Source organism: Pleurodeles waltl, chromosome 5 (genome assembly GCF_031143425.1).
Source record: "Pleurodeles waltl isolate 20211129_DDA chromosome 5, aPleWal1.hap1.20221129, whole genome shotgun sequence".
Lineage (NCBI taxonomy): Eukaryota > Metazoa > Chordata > Amphibia > Caudata > Salamandridae > Pleurodeles > Pleurodeles waltl.
Genome location: NC_090444.1, coordinates 1,588,366,941 through 1,588,385,943, shown reverse-complemented (window position 1 = coordinate 1,588,385,943; position 19,003 = coordinate 1,588,366,941). Strand labels below are relative to the sequence as shown.

Below are 19,003 nucleotides of genomic sequence, written 5' to 3'. Positions count from 1 at the left end.
ACCAAAGTGCAGCACATTTTGGTGCAGAGAACAACCCATCTAGAGATGGTCTTTTTCTGCATTGTCCAACCATTCTTCACACCCTCATAACCAACAAAGAGTTGATCGTCCACCAGGAAGTCTTTGGTATGACTGAGGTAGAACGCCAACGTTCTTTTTGGATCTAGGCTGTAGAGTCTCTCCTCTTCATGAGAAGGATGTGTGGATGCATAATAAGTAGGCAAGGTAATGTATTGGCCTACATGAAAGGGCGTGACCACTTTAGGGAGGAAAGAGGCCCTGGTACGAAGAACCACTTTGACAGGATGGACAGAGATAAAGGGTGGCTTCGAAGAAAGAGATTGCAGCTCACTCACTCCATGGGCAGAGGTGATGGCTACAAGAAAGGCTGCCTTTAAAGAGAGAAGCCAAAGAGATCAATTATGAAGGGGGTGAAAGGGAGCCACATGAGGTGAGTACCAAGTTCAAATCCCACTGGGACATAATAAACGGGTTAGGTGAAAACATGTGGGTAAGACCCTTGAGGAACCTCCCAACAACGGGAGATTTAAAAAAGGAGGATTGATCTTGTGGTCTGAAGAAAGCAGAGATGGCATACAGATAACCTTTAAGGGTGCCCAAATCAGAGCCTGGTGGGCAAGAGAGAGTACACATATAAGAACCTCAGACAGAGATGTAGATAGGCTTCAACAGACTTGTTGGTACATCATGCCACAAATTTGTTCCAATGACAGGCGTATACTGTTTTGGTGAAGGGACACCTGGCTGCCAAGATAACATTACAGACTTCAGGCGGAAGGTCGCAAGTTGTCAACTGCCACCGCTCAATGTCCACGCAAGAAGGCAGGTACTAGACAGGTTCTGCTGGACAAAAGATCCTCCTGATTTTGCCCTGTCCGGAGCCACAAGGATTACTTGTGCCTGGCTGTTCTTGATCTTCTTGAGAACTGTGGGCAGAAGTGGTATTGGCAGAAAGGCCCGAGTTCCACTCGAGATGAAAAGCGTTGCCCGGCGAGTGCCACCTTGGAAACTCCAGCACAAACAGCTGACATTGCGCATTCTCTGCAGAGGCGAACAGGTCCACCCAAGGCTCTCCCCATTAATGAAAGAAACCTTGCGCCACCTCCAGCTGGAGACGCCATTCATGATCAACTATGCTTTGATGGCTGTGTTTGTCCACGCGGATGTTCAGAGAGCCCGCCAGAGGTTGAACTAACAGGTATATGCCCTGACGTTCCAGCCATGTCCAGAGGCACAGAGCCTCCTGACAAAGGGTCCACGACCCCTCTCCGCCCTGCTTATTGCAGTACCGCATGACAGCAGTGTTGTCTGAACACCTGCACCACTTTCCCTTTGAGAGAGGAAAGGAATGCTTGCAATGCAAGCCTGATCGCCCTGAGCTCCAGATGTGGAGCCCAGACTCCGCCAGAGAAGACATGCCTCTGATCTCTGCCTCCCCCATGTGGCCGCACCATCCCAGGAGTGACACATCTGTCACTACTATCATATCTGGTTGGTGAAGGGAGAGGGATCTGCCTTTGACCCAATCACGGTTCGAGAGCCACCACTGCAGATCTTTCGCAGTTCCTTCCGAGATCTGGACCATGTCGGAGAGATTTCCCTGATGCTTCGCCCACTGGAACTTCAGGTTCTACTGTGGAGCCCGCACAGAGCCCACATATGCCATCTGTGTGACCAGCAGGATGCAGGAGGCCATAAGGCCCAGCAGCCTCAGAGTCATTCTCACCAAAACCCAGGACAGAGGTTGAAACGTCAGTAACATAGCCTGCATATCCTGAACTCGCTGCTTGGGAGCATAGGCCCGAAACTGCACTGTGTCCAGAACAGCTCCAATGAAAGGGAGTGTCTTAAAGGGAATCAGGTGTGACTTAAGCATATTTAGTCAATCCCCAGCGAATGCAGGAGGTTCGCCTTAGTCTGGCGATGGGAGAGGAGCCTGCCTTCAACAGCCACTCGTCAAGGTAGGGAAGAGGGAAAACCCTAACCTGCACAGATGAACTGCGACCACCGCCATCACTTTTGTGAACACGGTGCTTTAAATGCCAAAGGAGAGTACGGTAAACTAAAAGTGCTTGTGACCTACCACGAACCGCGAGTCTGTGAGCAGGCAGGACAGGAATATGAAAGTAGGCATCCTGCAAGTCCAACACTATCATCCAGCCTGCAGGGTAGATAGGACCTGAGTCAGAGTGACCATTTTGAACTTCTCCTTTCTGAGGAAGAGATTGGGGGACCAGAGGTCTAGGAAAGGGCAGAGGCCCTTACCCTTCTTGGACACCAGAAAGTAGCGGGAATAACAACGTCAACCTACTTCTGGCACAGGGACCCTTGCTATGGCTCCCTTGGCCAAGAGAGCCATAACTTCTTCATGGAGAAGTGCCAAGTGATCCTCCGTCATTTGATCTTAGGATAGTGGCATGGCCAGAGGGGCAGTCTTGAAGGGGAGGGAGAAGCCCCTTCGGACAATTTGCAAAACCGACCTGCCCATCGTGACAGATCCCCAGAGGGGCAGGTGATGGCGAATCCTGTCTCAAACTGGTCTGTGATGGAGCGACGGACTACGAAGGTTTGGAGTCTGCTGCGACGGGTAAGTGGGGGGTTTTACTGGGCCAACCGCTGCCACTCTGATCCACAGGTACGTTGGATCTGTGGTCACGCAGTCGCTGGGCAGCATGCGCGGCACAGTGAGTGGAGGGAAATGGATGCAGTTGGGTGCCCCTTCCATAGGCACAAAAGGGGTAAAAAGCGGACTGAGGTGGGAAAGGAGCAGCTGCAAGGACAAGGGACTGAGCCATACCTCGGTACTCCTTAAAGCGCTCGAGAGCTGAGTCCACTTTGTCTCCGAAAAGACGGATGCCATCGAAGGGCATGTATATAAGAGATTGCTGGACATCCCCCGAAAAGCCAAACATCCTCAACAAAGTGTGGCACCTCAAGGCCACCGTCGACGCAACCGATCTACCTAGGGAGTCAGTTGTATCCAATCCGCAACAAATCGTGAACTTGGCTGCATCTCTCCTGCCAGGAACAGCTTGGGAGAGAGCGGCCCAGGCCTCCTCCGGGACCTGTTGCAGCACCTGCGCGACAGTATCCCATAAAGTATGGGAATCGCGGCCCAAAAGGCATGCAGTGTTCACAGACCTCAAATTCAGACTGGAGGAAAAGAACCACTTCTTCCCAAGTTGGTCCACTTGATTTGATCCTCTATCCAGGGGTCTGGATGGGAATGCGCCCGAAGAGGAAGAAGCCTAGATGACCAAACTCTCAGGTGTGGGATTTTGGGTCAGCAATTTAGGGTCGTTAGGCACAGGCCTACTGCAGTGGGCAATTGTCCTGTTGACAGAAGCCCCTGTGCAGGGTTTAGACCACATCCCCAGCAGGACATCAGTGAGGTCTTCATTAAAGGGCAAAAGGGGATCCAAAGTGGAAGCCCCAGGTTGAAGCACCTCTGTCAGGAGGTTAGGTCCGACAGCCACCGAAGGCAGCTCGAGGTCCAGGACCTCGGCTGCTCTTACCACCACCACTGAATATGAGGCTCCCTCCTCCATAGCCATGGTAGGGGGAGAAAACATACCAGCATCAGGGGAGGTATCAAGACCACTGGCTTTGCCCATTTCCTGAGCTCAGCCCACTTAAGGATCTTCTAGCTGGAATTCTGAAGGGTCCAGTGACCCCTCCATACTCTCACCGTACCCGTACCCATAGGTATAAGGGTCAGTTACAAATCTGGGTAACAGTCTCAATCGAATACAGAATCTGTGTCGATCATGACCCCTACCGGCGTTGGAAGCATCAACATCTTTACCGGTGCAAGGGAAGGTAGCAATGGCATGACCGTCACTGGTACAAATCCGGTAACGGATCCTGGGGTGCCCTCCGGAGCCAAAGCCGCTGATGCAGAACCAGAGGGGGGGTGGGGGCCTCCGAACCTATTAGGCCCAAAGGCGTCACACACAAGGGTCGGTCTGCCCAAATTTGAGGTGCATGGACTCCTAAACATTCCTGAGTTGGGCAGGGGTGGCACTGGCCCCAGGAAACTTGGGAAGGAGTGTAGCCGATCTAGTAGCAGGCTCCTAGGAGAGAGGTCTAGAGCACCAACCCTCCATCCACATTGCATCGTCCGAGCGACTGGGTGAAGTAGAAAAACGTTTGTTCTTCTATGAATTCTTCTTATGACCCAAATGTCCTTCTCGAACGAGACCGGAAGCAAGGCGGAGGCAAGCACTGAGCCATCAAGCTTTAGTGACCGCTCCATCAAAGCCTTCGGGTTCATGGCCCAATTGGCAGAGCACGACTTTGGGTTGTGGTCGCACTACAGGCACCGCAAGCACACGAGGTGCGGATCCGCAACAACATTATACGGTGAAAGGAGTCACATGGCTTGATTCTGGTCTTGCGAAAAGACATCTCGACGCACCAAGTAGTCAAAAATGTCAATGAAAGGATCACAAAATCAGTTACAAAAATGACTGAGGGTAGCTCTTCTCCTGATCTGCGCATAGGCTGGCATGGAAAGAAAAGAACTGACGTCAGCGTGCCAGGACGGCACCTATAAACGACCGCAACATCATCACAGCGACCACAATGCCAACGACGGACACAGATTCGACAGACGACACCTGTCAATGCGCAAGGGTACTCCTCGAAGACAAATCTTCAGGTCCAGTCTGACGCCTGGGGGAAATTCTAAGGTAAGGAATCTGCAACTAGAAGCTTCTATCAGATAAACCAAGATTAAAGATCCCCAGGGGCATATACTTGATCTTATTTTCGTCAGTAAACAATTTCAGATTGAGCGATTAAGATGAAGAAGCTAGTGCTTAGATTGATTCTACTTTGCCCAAAGACATATAAACAGACCATGTTTTGAGTAGCAGCATCTTCTGTCTTTTGTGCCTTCACTGTATTGTTAATTTATGGTTTTGTTGAAGGCTGATTGTTGCAACCATTTCCTGGCTACATCAGTGTAACAGACTATTTTGGAGCTGCAGGTTCTGAGGGCACTAAATACAGAGGGTAGCTTGGCTCATGGGCCAAGGATAAGTGACCATGTGTCACCAGCAAAAACGAATAAGGCACTGGTAAGCAGTCTTAATTTTAAGTGCCTCAATCTACACCACATGTATCAATCACTACACAAAGCTCCGAGTTACCTGTTAGAAAAGATTCAGCCCTATAGACCACTAATGGTCCTAAATTTAATGGGTTGAAACCTCCTGTACTTACATATTTTCAGGATTTCAACCATGGATGGGCGTAAGGTAGGAGCAATGAGTTGCCACTGTCATCGGAACTCCCTTCCTGGCAGTGCTTCACTTGAAGATGACATGTTTATTTTGGCCCACAGAGCAGCACTTCGATACAGCGTTAATAGGTTAAAGCACTTTCACAAATGCACTTAATTTGCAGCTCCATAATTGAGAACACAAAGTCTCGGGACATCAACTGCTTAAGATTTAAAGGATTTTCTTCCTCCACTTACATAAAAACGCATTTGCATTTGAAGGGAAAAATATGGGCTATGGACTTGACATTCTAGGAGTGCAGGTGCATATGTACAGAGCCATGAAAACCAAGGCTACTTACATCCAATTGGTGTTTGGATGCTTAATGGATGATACAAGATTATCTTTACAAGGGCTTTATTGACTATGAGGAGATATCAGCTGGCTACAGACTGCTCAGTATTATTGAGCAAATAACCACATTCTATAGTCATGCAAAGGGCCAAGTTATCCTGCTCAAGCTCCAATAACCCAGGAGAAGATGTGCTCATGGCATGCCGCTTGACTGTCAATTTCAGACAGAATCATCATCGCATCCTACTTCACCAATATGTTTGAACCACCGTATGGATCCATATTTCCCATATGCCATGGTGAGTAGGACTAGAATGCACAGCAAAGATATGAAGGCCTGGGCAGACATAAAGGGGCCAGTCTCACCTATTCTACAGAACCTCTTCAATACTTGGGCTGGACTGGAATTCAAAGGAAGCCTTGCATACTTAATTAGATCAATCTCCATATTGTGCTAAGCAAATTACCACATTCAGTGAGCACAATCAACTCAAAAAGTAATTTAGTGGGGAGATGAGAGGGCATTCTTCCCCTCCCAAGAACTAGAACACATTTTCCACTGAAAAACTAGCCAATATATTTTTACAAACTTACTACACTTTTAAGTGGCACAGCCTCACCCCTAGATGCCTTTGGCTCACTGTGCCTCAGCCCCATCTTAATTCAGACACTGGCCTGAAATGTTACTCATTACACTCCAGGCCCTATTGACATTAGGAGAGTGTGACTGAAAGAAAAGTCATACAGCCAAAGGACCACGGACCTCTCAGAGTGATATACTATCTGAAATGGGAGTTGTCCAGCTCCAGCTCTGAAGACTTTTCTGTATCACTGACTCGACTAATTCTGCATGAAACCCCAGACACACCAGACAGGTATTTCATAGGCTCTGTCCAGCTGAACAATGTCACATATACGCAATCCAAATACATTTTGAGAGTGGCCTCTGAAAAAGAGTTAATTGTACTGCTAGTGATTCCTTCATAGATATCAAAGGTTATCTATACACATGTTTAAACAACATTTATAGAACTCCTATAAACTTGTTGCAAAAATCAAGAGATGCAAACTTCAGATCTCAAGCTCTTGTTAAGTAGCCTACATCATAGCAGCCAAATGTCCTCATGTCATGGAGTAATGGGGTCTTTAAACCTCTGCTGTGATGTGCCCTAATTCTAAAGGGAATCTTCCACAATTCTTGCAATATTTTTATTTATTCAGGATTTTGATCAAATTTTCAAGACATGTTTCAGATAGTTCAGAGTGAGGCTGGTGGTCAAAGTCTCGGATTGTTGATTTGACTAAAGAAGTTAAATCCTATAGGCAAAGGGATGGCCTTAAACAATAGTCACTAACTGCCTCTACAGTGCCTCTCAATGTGACGAGATCAGGCGAAAACTGTCAAGAAGATATCTTTATAAGAAAAATCAGTCCAATTCACGGCTTGGGACTCTGTACTCCCAGGAGCCTCCTTTCACATGTCAGCCTTTTAAACAGTCGCCGGGCGATGAGGTTTGCTACTGATGAGCGCAGGTTTCTGTGGAGCATAATTAGGTATATGTTTTAGAGATATCCTCGTCTTTTCTCCATACGTATTGTGAGGTGTACAAAGAATTCTGAATGAATTTAAGACATTCAGCAACAGCAGAGAACTGGAGAGTCAACAGTTAATTTATTCTTTTTAAGTTAGGATCTGGAGTTTGACACTGCAAGCATTACATCCTTGGCAAAACCCCTGCCTTGTAGTCATTATTGAGCTAAAGTATATTTGCCACATTCCATTAATATTTCTTCCTTTTGATGAGACCAAATTACTTTGGATTCTCCTGTCAACTGCATGCATACTAAAACAAGTTAATACTGAGAGACTGACAGTGGTACTTCAAGGTACCTATAAAATTTCACATTATCAATGATATTTTGATATCCTTATATGGATTAAAGCGGACATACTCACACTTTTGTTTCATAGTCTTTCCATGCTTTGTCAAACGGCTTTTTAAGATCCTTAAATAAAATAAATAATACACCATTAAAAAATACTTACAGTAAACACAGTAAAAATGCACACATGAAGTAAGACTCAACAACCTGGGACACAGTGTATTGATAAAATGCCCCTCAGATTTGTTTGTCTAACTTAAATGAAGAACTGCCTCATTTTGATAAAATGCACTGATTAGATAGTTCAGAATACAGGATGACTAGAGATTGTGACCACAATTCATTCTCCTATGCCTTTGTGGCAAAACATTACATGGGATGCCCTCAGCAACACAGGCCACTATCCTTTCGAATCATTATATTTTTTAAGGAAACCTACAAGATCATTTCAAGAGGAAAATATTTGCTAATCAGGAATCCAAAAAGCAGGAATAATCCAAATTATGCTTTAAAAGGTGGAACACTCACAGCAAGGCTTGCTAGTCCCTTCCCCAATCCAAAATACAACCAAAACCGCCCACAAGCCAGCCTTGCTAAATACTGTGATCCATCAGGCTTGTTCTCAGCCACTGAGAGTGAGCAAATATGTCAGGGTATGACACTTCAATTACCTGTCAGATATTGAGCTTGATGGCTAAGAAATAAAGACAAAGGGCACATACAGTTGTCAGATGTATTTCTAACAAATGATGTACTTTCCCCCATTGCTGTCATACGTTCTACCACAAATCAGTTGTCCAGAGCTTTTTATGTGCCCAGGTCAGCCTGGCTATTAATAGCAAGTGGGATATCAAAGTCACAAGGTTGAAACTAAAATAGCAGAAATAGATGATGGACGGAACTATTGAGCCTCAAATCAGTGAAACAGAATAAATAGTAACAATTGATCACTTCCCACAAAGAAAGAATCAGCAGTACACTGTGTTGAAGCAGATATGCTAATTAGAAAATCATTAATGTTGTTTTTGAGTAATGAAACGTTTGTAGAAGAATTAATCGTAGAGAAAAATAATGTGCACGTTTGAAATTGTGCCCTCAGGGCATGTCAGCCCTGTGAACGAGATTGTACTAATATAACTGAAACTGTATGAAATAATTAAAATATGAGAAAAATGTAGTAATATGTCATATTTAAATGTATAACCTGTGTTTTACTTCAATTTGTAGTGTTAACTTAGCAGAGTTTAAGGCCTAGTCTTCCTAGGCCTCGCACACAGAGAGCAGAAATAATAACCGCGGCTGCAAGAAACTGGATACCTGAACTGTCCTTGATCCACCCAATGTTAAAGTTGCCTAGCTAGAATTTTCTGCAATGTACCGGCGGACAGGAGATGATGAAGACAATTTGATACAATTATGTGTAGAGTAGGCTAAATGTACTTTCCCAGGACTTGAACAATGGAGACACTGACTGAAGCGGAACATGCAACAATTTTGATAACTGAAGAGCCGGATGATGAGGGCATCGAATAGCGGACCAATCCACATCTTGTGAAAGGACTAATATTGAAATTGGTAGATTTTGTAAACAAATACTATAGGCTAAAGTCATATCTGTTGACCGACTGACCAATTAGGAATTAGGGGGACGGACTGGGAGACCCTCATAAAAAGTCATGACAAGGGACTAAAAACTTGAGATGCGAAAGCTGTGAGGGGAGAACTGATGACGTCAGGAGACGCTGTCCGAGGGTTCATACTCTGAGAGCCTGATGCGTGGCTGACTAATTGATGACCTGAAGACAAAGACTGACTTTGTTGCTGATCCATTCAGTGTATAGATAGCTATGAAAATGTGACTGACTAATTGTGCCTTTTCTTTTAGGTACCAACTGCGCTGATTATAGAATTTTCACTTAGATAGATCTTTTCCCAAAAAATGCTTTTTCTCTAAATTATTTTGCATGAAGCCCCACATGCTAATGCCAATCTTGGCTAGGTAGGGTTAGGGGGTGACGTTGACAGTGACAAATGACTGACGAGCTATCTGCTGAACTCTGTTATTAATGCTGAACTCTCCTATTAATGCTGGAAATCTTTTGGCGTATGAAGGTGCATTTACGAATGTGTTTTCTTCAAGTTATGAGATGATGTTTTCATTAACAAATTAATAATTGAACTGACTGAATAAAGATTGATCGAACAGATGATTTAGAATTGTCATCAATAGGGAAATAAAAATGGTTTAACTCTTCACCGAGTTGTGGTTATTCAAGAGAAAATGGTTTATTATTGGTAGCTATGTTGATTATTGATTTCACTACATGACTAGGTTACTCCATGCGATTCAAAAGGTTCATCGACCTATACGCGGCCCCTTCTAAGCTTACTAAGGACCAGGCGCGCTTGCAACTGCATCCCAGAAAAAAAAATCATAGGCATATTCAGAGAAGGGAGCTAGGGGAGAAACTGGCTTAATAGCGGAGATACATTTCATTATGTTTTTTAATCGAGCAGTTAAAATAAAACGAGGCCGAAATCCCCTCAGTTATGAGGCATGTTAAAAAGAATGGGATGAAACAAAAGAGGACTTCAGCGACTTTGTGGAGTATAAAAATAAAACAAAACCGAGAACAAGAGACACTAAAATTCCAGCTCCCACATGAATACAATTTTTTATAAATGAAACGACAGTCACGCAACAACGTGAAAACAAGCACATTGGGAGTGAAGAACAGTAACAGCAGACACAGACTTCCACTGTGATCTGGGAAGAATACAGAATGGTGAAAGCACTCACGTCCTAAGATTCTTGGAAAATCTGTCAAGCAGAATGTAAGAACTGCCTCTATTCCTTTCCGCAGGAGACAGGAAATGTGGCTACTGCAAAAAGGGTCAAAGACCCAATGGAACGTTAGGTAGAGGAACGCACTACCATAGTGCTTAATTAATGTAGGTAGTTGGCAGTGGTACTCATTTTTAGAAGGCGGAAGTATTATTATTCATCAGCAGATTTTGACAGGGAGTATATGAAAGGCACATAAGAGACAATGAAGGAAACTAAAAAAAAACATGAAAACAGTGGCAAGGGGAGAAAGCAGGGATGAAAAGAACCAGCAAGTGTGAGATGAAGAGACTAGAAATGTAGGATGGTGGAAGAAAGAACAATGTGGTGCAATTAAGACTAGAACCCCTGGTGTTTGATAACCCCCGCATTCAGCAGCACCAGCCAGAATCTCCTAAAAAAAAAAAACTTTGGACCTCTGCTCTTATTCTCTTTACATATTACGCACTTCTCTATCGCCATTCATAGGTTCTACAGAGCCAAATATGAGAGAAGTGAACCTGGAGAGGAGTGACCACAATCTGCAAAGGCAACGATCATGGGGGTTAAGATTTAAAAAAGCATCCAAGTAGGCTTAGAAGCTTTATAAGAGGAACAGTTTTTCAAGGTTGATGTGCAGACCAAAGAGACTTAACACATTGACAGTGGTGTTGTAGTCCTGATGCCTGCTGTGCAGAGTGTGCATATGCATATGCACCAGTAAGTAAATTATTTATTTCTAATTAATAAAAACCATTGCAATCTTATCAAACATTAAACTAAAATAAACATGCAAGTGAATTGTGACGATGTTAATAAAATTAGCATTTGCTAAATTCAAATAGTTAATATGTTAAAAGTGGAAAAAAGAGAAGTTTGCAAATTGGTAGCAGCATTTAAAGGTAAAATTAATTGATTTCATAAAAATAAGATTAATTGCAAGATGCTCTTAGTTGGGCAGCAAATAAAGTTAAAATCAATTAATCATATTAAAATGATCTGCCAAGGCTGCAACCGGCTAAAAACGCTTATCAGTAATTTGGGGGGGGCGGTATTAGCTGTGCGAGCAGCCTTGCTAAATGTGACAGGAACCTACTGGCCTTATAACTGCATGCTGTGAACATTCAAAAGGGGTGACATGCAGGGTGACATGATCTAATCTGAAGGATCCTTAAAGCTGGACACAGCAATTTCCGCCCAAGAGGTAAGACATCAAGGCTCACGCACAGGAAGCGAAGTAGACATTGGCTGTCTGGCCAACACTGCATCAAGAAGGTAACCAAGTGCTTTGATGGAAAAGTGCCAGGTCGGACTAAGAGCAAAGAGTGCTGAGTAGGTGCAGCAATGTGAGACATCAGATATGGTTGCAATCTCCAGGAGGTGAAGGAATGCAGGACTGCCCATGCATGCCATTTCTGCACAAGTTCTGCCTTATTAATGATTGGAGATGGTCGGTTTGCAGCCTTATTTGCATTGTTTTCTTCTAAGGTAGGAAACTCCAGATTTTTGTTCCAGGCATTGTCAAGGTTTATATGCCTTATGGCCAGGAGGAGCACTGTTGACCAAGGATTTGTAAGGTTTGACTGCCTCCTCATTTCCAACCAACATATATCAACCAGTCGTCTAAGTACAGGTAGCCAGATGTTTTGTTTGAGAAGGGGAGCTGCCACAACAGCCATGCACTTTTCAAGTAGACAGTTAGGACCTTGTATTGGGAGTGGGCTTTACGTACAATGAATCTCAGAAATATTCTGTGCCTCACAGCCATAGGAATGTGGAAGTAAGCATCCTGCAGATCCACAGAGCACACCTAGTCTCTCTTCACAAGCTTTGACTATATCTGTTGCAATGTCAGCATCCTGAATTGTTGCTTCTGGGTCCGTTTGTTGACCTGCCTCTGGTCCAGGATTGGCATGAGGTTTGGGGCCTTTTTTGGGGACCAAACATACCTAGAATAAGATTTATTTTCCTCTTAAAGACAAAGCATCGTGCTCTAATGCATGTTTTAGAGCAGAGATTTGACTGACACCAAAAAAAATCGTAGTTGATGTTTTGGTGCAGGGTTTCGACAGATTGATGGAGATGTGATCTCAAAGGAGTAGCTGCTTTTTATCATCTGTAAGACCCATTAAGTGGTGGTTATTGCCCTCCACTCCACCTGGTATTTTGTCACACTGCCTCCCACTGAACAGAATAAGCCCTCATTGTTTTTGATGGTAACACATTTCCCAGAGGAGTAAGAACTGTTGCTGTCATCTCCCTCAGCTGGGTGATATTGGATCTGATATTGGGTGTTGCTGCCACTGCGGTGGAAGGACCATTGAGGAGATTGAACCCTCTGTCGTTTGTTTGATGTAACAATTTTATTATTTTTATGCAAAACAAACTAAGAGACGTTGGAAAATAATTGAATACTTCAAAATCGGCCTCATAACCAGTAGAATGATACATAAAATGTACAGCCTGTTCAATCTTATTATCAATTACACTGTACATATTATAGCGTTTCTTGTAGTGAAAGCCACTGGTCCCATGTTTCTGTGTGTTTTCTCATGCAGCCCCTCAACTTAGACACTGTAAGTTCAGCTGCTGCACAGTGATGCATACCATTCATCCATTTTGTGATCGTGGGAGGCTCAACTTGTTGTCAACAACGAGCTATATGTGTTTTGGCCACCAGAAAGTCCACACTCTCCTTGGTCCGCTATGCCCTTGTCAAGGCAGATCCCTCCATGATTTCCAGGATAGCTACTCTAGGGTCTGGAGATCTGGGTGTCTGGATTGTGTCAGCTATTAGGCTGTAGATTCTCTGCCAGCATGCCTGTATTCTTGGGTAATGCCATATTACATTATAAAAGGAGGTGCCCAAAGCTCGCACTTAAAGCACCCAGACCTTTCTGCCCTTTTCATCCTACAAAGCCTATTTGTCCTGAAATTTGATGGAACAGCCAGCAATCGTGGCACGAGTCTTGCCTCCTGCCAATCATCGTCTAATATTCCTAGGGCTGATTACCATGCTGTCTTTGTCTTACACAGCAATTTGGGTGCATTTAATAAAAAGGATTTACATAGTTGGGAGATAAACTCAGGGACTCCCTTAAGCCCATCCTTGTGTGCAGTGAACGTAAGGGGCACTGGAGATATTTAAATAATTGGGACTTGTGTAGGTTCTGATAGTTGCTCAAGGAATCTTATATGATATTCATGCCACATGTCCCTCAAGGTAAATATACCAATACTCACATCTGAAATCCAGCTAGTTGGGATACGTGTTGTAGCTTGGTCTTGTGCCAAAGATGGGTCAGGTCAGTGGGCTTGCTGAGCCACTTTATATATGGCAGTACCTCGCATCAGCACAACAATGGAAGTCGAGTTATCTGTGGGAGTGAGCGAGAAGGATACTTCCCATTCAGCAGATTCAAAACTCCATTGCATTATATAGAGGCAAGCTCTAATGAAGCATCGGGTCAGATCTGCCCCCAAATAGCCAATCAGCTATATTAATCCACTGTGTGACCCAACAGTAAAGTTTCAGGTCTGGGAACCCAGTCGCCCTTCAAATGTCGCATATGAGACCCTTGGAATCTTCTCTCTCCGTATAATTATGTAACTGTATTTTGTATTTTTGTAACAAAAGGCTGGAGAAGAGCATGGGGGTAGTTTTGCAGAACATACAGGAAGCAATGACGTGCAATCATTTTATAAAGTGCTATTCAACCCATCATCGTAAGTGGTAACTCAGCCCACAAAGCCATGTCATTATGGCACTGCTGCATCAGAGGGGCATAGTTAAGACTCCCAGAAGACCATGACTCCCAGATATATGAAAAGATCTTCCATTGTCTTCGTGGAAGAACAAAGGTTATCTGGTGGCCTACATTCCATAACTTGTATATAAGTGGATTGTGCCAATTAACTGTCAAAGCTAAGGCCTCTCTGTATACTGTCAAAATATTCAGCAGGCGTGGCAAAGTATACTCGGGTTTTTGAATGTATGATACCTGTACAGGTCATCCGTGTACAGGGATATCCTGTCTTCTGAGCCATCGGGCCAGCAAAATCCTTTAAGCTACATATAATGGCAGATCCACACCACTAGCAGCTCTATCAACAGGGCGAAGAGGAAGAGGGAAAGAGGACATGCCTATCAGGTGCCTCTTTGTACATCAAAGGAGTCGGAAAGCACTTCATTAATCCAAACCTGTGCCCGAGGGGCTGCATACAGAGCAATAACATGGGCCAAGAAGCACAAGCCAAAATTAATTTTATGGAGCACTGACAGTAAAATGTGCTGGTCAATGGTGTTGGAAGCCTTTTTGAAATCAATCAGGACTCAAACAGACGAAGCTCCCAGGTCACTCTTTTTTCTATCCAGGCACATACAACATCAGCGATGGTGAAGACGTGGGAATTACTTTGCTGGATTGCCAAGGGTACATAGGTGCTCTCATTTTAGCTTTGACTGCAGCAAAGTTTGTATGCTGTTGTTGGACCCTGGTGGTGTAATCAGGGAAAGTCATTACTCTGGCTGATTGTAGTAGGACATTTGGTTGGGCACAAGCTGCCCTAAGAATAGCATTTCTGTCCAGAAAAGTCAGGCTCCGCAGTATGACAGGGTGAGGTGGGGCACCAGAGGGGTGATTGAGGGGAAGAGCCCTGTGTGCTGAAGACGGGCCTTTCCTGAGATCCAAGACTTGAACCTCTCAGAAAAGGTCATCCCTTGGACTTCCCACGGCATCCTCTGCTCATTGTTCTGGTTGCAAAGCCACTCCTTGGAATCTAGCAAAATCTTTCGTAAGGAGGCATAAGTCAGCTTCCACTGAGGAGACCCTAGATGCGACCTCTGTCATGCATTCTGACACTTTGTAGATGTCTTGACAGCAGAGAGACCCCACCCCATTCATCCTGCCCTCCTGAGCCACTCTAGATTCTGGTATGGGATGTAGGAGTTGTGCCCTTGTCGAGGACTCTCCTTCCTGATTCCTCTGCTCTATGCCAGCCGCTCCACTCTGGACTGAAGCCTGGGTCTCGCTAAGCTTCGTGAAGTATTCAATCTTCCCCTGAGAAAAGGCCGCCCACCCTTCCACTATGCCACTGGGTTCAGGTACAGCCTCTAAGGTGAAACCTGTGTTTGTCAGCTGGTGGGAGGGGAAGAAAGAAGACATCAACGGGGGCAAGTGGGGTGGCAGTTGTTGCTTCAAAAGCAGGCAAATAGCGAGTGGCTAGCAAGCTGCCCTCAGGACTCAGTCCCTGCCGGGGTCTGTGGGCCCCCTCCCGGGTTCAGTACAGGGCCGCAGTGGCACCAGATCTTGGGATTCGTGGGCCTGTGCATCAGTTATTTCCAGGGCTGTTTTTTTTGGCCCATTCATTGAAAGGATGCAATGGGGTGGTCGCAACTCAGCTGTCTCTCGCCTGCACCATTGAAAGCTGTGGCCATAGTGCTCTTTGAGTCTGGAAATGGGAAGGTTTTGGCCAGTTTCCACTCCAGTTAAAGGCAGTAGAGGAGGGAAGGAGGGTTTTGGGTAAGGGGGGGGTTCACACATCCTCCTGTATCTCCACTGGTCCCATCTTGCCCAGTCTCCCCACGCATCTCCTCAGTGAGCACTGGAGAGTGGCAGACATGGCTTGTTGCACCTCTACCCTCTGCCTTCTGGGAAGATGCGCAGCCACATCTAATCAGGCAACATCACACCAGGGCCCTGGCTTCAGACCCGCTGTCCGCTTTGTCTCTCCGTGGCAGCTGCCAAAATGCACACTGCACGGAGTGGAAACTTAATCCGCAGCATCACAGGTGCTGGATCAAATGGGATAGGCATAACATCGGATGTAAGATGATCCAGTTTGTACCCACCATCTTAGGCGGTCAGGCCATGCCTCCCGACCCACTTGTTTTTGATGATACTCTGTGTTACTGCATTACTGCACTTTTATTGGGAATGGTAACATCTCTTCTCCTCCAAACCTTTAAAGTCTCTGCCTCTTTTTTTATCCTTTCAATATCATCATCAGTGTGAGAACCAACGAGGACAGGTCCTGTAAATGACAGATTTATGATCTTAAGCTGAGCACCTGAATTCAGAGTTGTTAATAGAAGTCAATACACATGATGGAGGAAGACCCAGGTCTTCTGGATCAATGGCTGCACTTTTGATGTGATTATATAATAGTTGTCCTTCCTGAACAATAATCCTGTCATCTGTATCTCATAAAATCATCTACAAACAAACTGAATGCCTCCCACAATGCTCTATCTGACCTTTCCAATAAGACAGAGATGCTTGCTGTCTTAAAGGCTATTGCTGCTGAGCCACAAATTTTCAATCCTGCAGCATCTATTCACCTGCTTTCCCTCTTAGACGGAACAGAGGTTTCTGAAGCAGAAGCATGTCTTTTTCTCTGTGCTAAAATTATAACAGAATTAGCCTTAGGGTCTTGACTCAAAAAGATTAGATCCTTAACCAAGGATTTGTATTTCGTCATAAGACTAGATGTAGCAGATTTGACGGTAGTTGGGGCCAGGAACCTTTCCTCAGCTAGCTCTGCAAACCTTGAAACCAATGGCTGTAGAGAGCTAGGACAGGATCTTGATTGTGTAGTATCTATTATAAGAGATACCACAATCTTAGGAGCTTCTAGCTAGGAGCTTAATTGTGCTGTTCTCCGTATCAAGACATCCTGAAAAGTAACAAAACCATCTACTGGTGGTGTTCCCGCAGGACATGCTGATGGCAAAGTCAGAGTATACGACGCTTATGAGTTAGACAAGTGATACCTTCAAGAGGAAGGAGAGATAGACAGCATTCTCTTTCTCTTGCATACTTCCGGTGTAGTACGAGGAGACATTTACTAAGGAGATGATGGAGAAGGTTATGGTGATATGTTAAACCTGGGAGACAGTGAAGAGCTCCCTGACAACACAACTGCCTTGGTGGTAGTCTTATTGATTCAAGAGATTCTTGAATCGTGTCCTCCTCTGTAATCACCGTTCTAGGAATTCTAGGTGACAAAGAGCCTCTGCAGGAAGTGAAGTAGGACGCTCCTCTGAAGAACTCAAAATAAATTGAGGCTGATGAATGTCTTGATGAAGATCTCATTGACATCAACCTCACCGACAGTGATACTCGCGTTGACCACAGTGACATTGATGTCAAACTCTTCTACGGAGAGCATGTCAGTGCCGACCCTTACCTCGCTATCAACCTCAAACGGTGCCCTAGGGTGTGACAGGAGTGCCTGGAGGAGTGGTGGTGGTGGTGAGGTTTTCTTTGCTGACTTTCTTTAGTTCTTCCTCTGTACAAGTACTCAGTAGAGGGAGACACCTCTATGGCTTATTTTTTGTTTTGAATTCTTCTCTTTCTCTGCACTGAGATCTTTCAGCCTTACTCTGAAATGAATTACCTCTTGATCCTCCAAGACACTTTGGGCCTCATTTCTACTCTGGCGGGCGGCGGACGCCGCCCGCCAGGCGGGAACCGCCATATGGCCGCTCTGCGGTCGAAACACCGCTGGGGCCATTCCGACCTTCCCGCTGGGCCGGCAGGCGCTAACATTGTTAGCGCCCGCCGGCCCAGCGGGAAGGCGGCCTGCAACACTGAAGCCAGCTCCGAATGGAGCCGGCGGTGTTGCAGGTGTGCGACGGGTGCAGTTGCACCCGTCGCGCTTTTCACTGTCTGCTAAGCAAACAGTGAAAAGCATGCTGGGGCCCTGTTAGGGGGCCCCTGGACACCCGTTCCCGCCATCCTATTCCTGGCGGTGAAAACCGCCAGGAACAGGCTGGCGGGAAGGGGGTCGGAATCCCCATGGCGGCGCTGCTTGCAGCGCCGCCATGGAGGATTAGCCCAGCCGGGGGAAATCCGGCGGGAAACCGCCGGACCCGGTTTTCCGACCGCGGCTTTACCGCCGCGTTCGGAATGGGCTTTGAAGCACCACCAGCCTGTTGGCGGTGCTTCAGTCATCCGCGACCCTGGCGGTCATAGACCGCCAGGGTCAGAATGACCCCCTTTATGTCTTCTTTTGACAAAATCTGCTCTCCATAACACAATGGGCGGAGGGTAGACAGACCACACACACTGATTGAGGGGGGTGGGGACCTTTCTTCCTCCCGGAGAAGGGACAGCATACAAAACGTCAGGGCATCTTGAGAGAAAACACCCCTTCGAAAATGAAGGGAAATGTTCACAGATGTTTAAAATGTGGAATGAAGGTGCACACTTTCAAAACTTGAAGAAAATTCCTTATATCAAAAATGGGAAAATAAACTTTGAAGTGTTCCAGGATATGCTAAACACGAGTCAGAAAAAGAAGAACTAAGTCAAACTGCCAGTTCAGTGCATGCTGGGAAATGGAAAGTGGGGGCTCCTTAAAGCAGCAGTGTATGCCGTCTCAGTTTATTCATTTTTAGTATTACAGGCACCTTTTCTTCAAGTTTCTCGCTCTCATAGGGAACGTTTAGAAATTAATGTTGTCGTGTACCAATTTCTTTTACCTAGGTGCTGCAATGTTGTCTGTATATCATATAAAAGGAAACATTTCCAGAAGGAAAAATGCAGAAAAAGCTGGCCTGTATTATTAACCATAGAGGTATCACCAGATTGTCAAACACTGAGATGCCTACCTCCATCTACAGACTTACACTACTACATTCAGGGTCCCAAATATTATTTGTTTTACATAGATCTTTATTGATTTTATATAA

The 19,003-nt window shown here is 45.3% G+C and overlaps 1 protein-coding gene across 6 annotated transcripts in view; it reads right to left on the bottom strand.

Moving 5' to 3' along the window:
- The window catches only part of ASAP2 (ArfGAP with SH3 domain, ankyrin repeat and PH domain 2), a 916,066-nt gene that overhangs the window by 689,581 nt on the left and 207,482 nt on the right, over positions 1–19,003 (bottom strand). For all 6 annotated transcript variants that reach the window (XM_069235900.1, XM_069235899.1, XM_069235896.1 and 3 more), the window contains exon 5: positions 7,558–7,607. In XM_069235900.1, the coding sequence (XP_069092001.1) occupies positions 7,558–7,607 (50 nt within the window). The remainder of the gene's footprint in view (positions 1–7,557; positions 7,608–19,003) is intronic.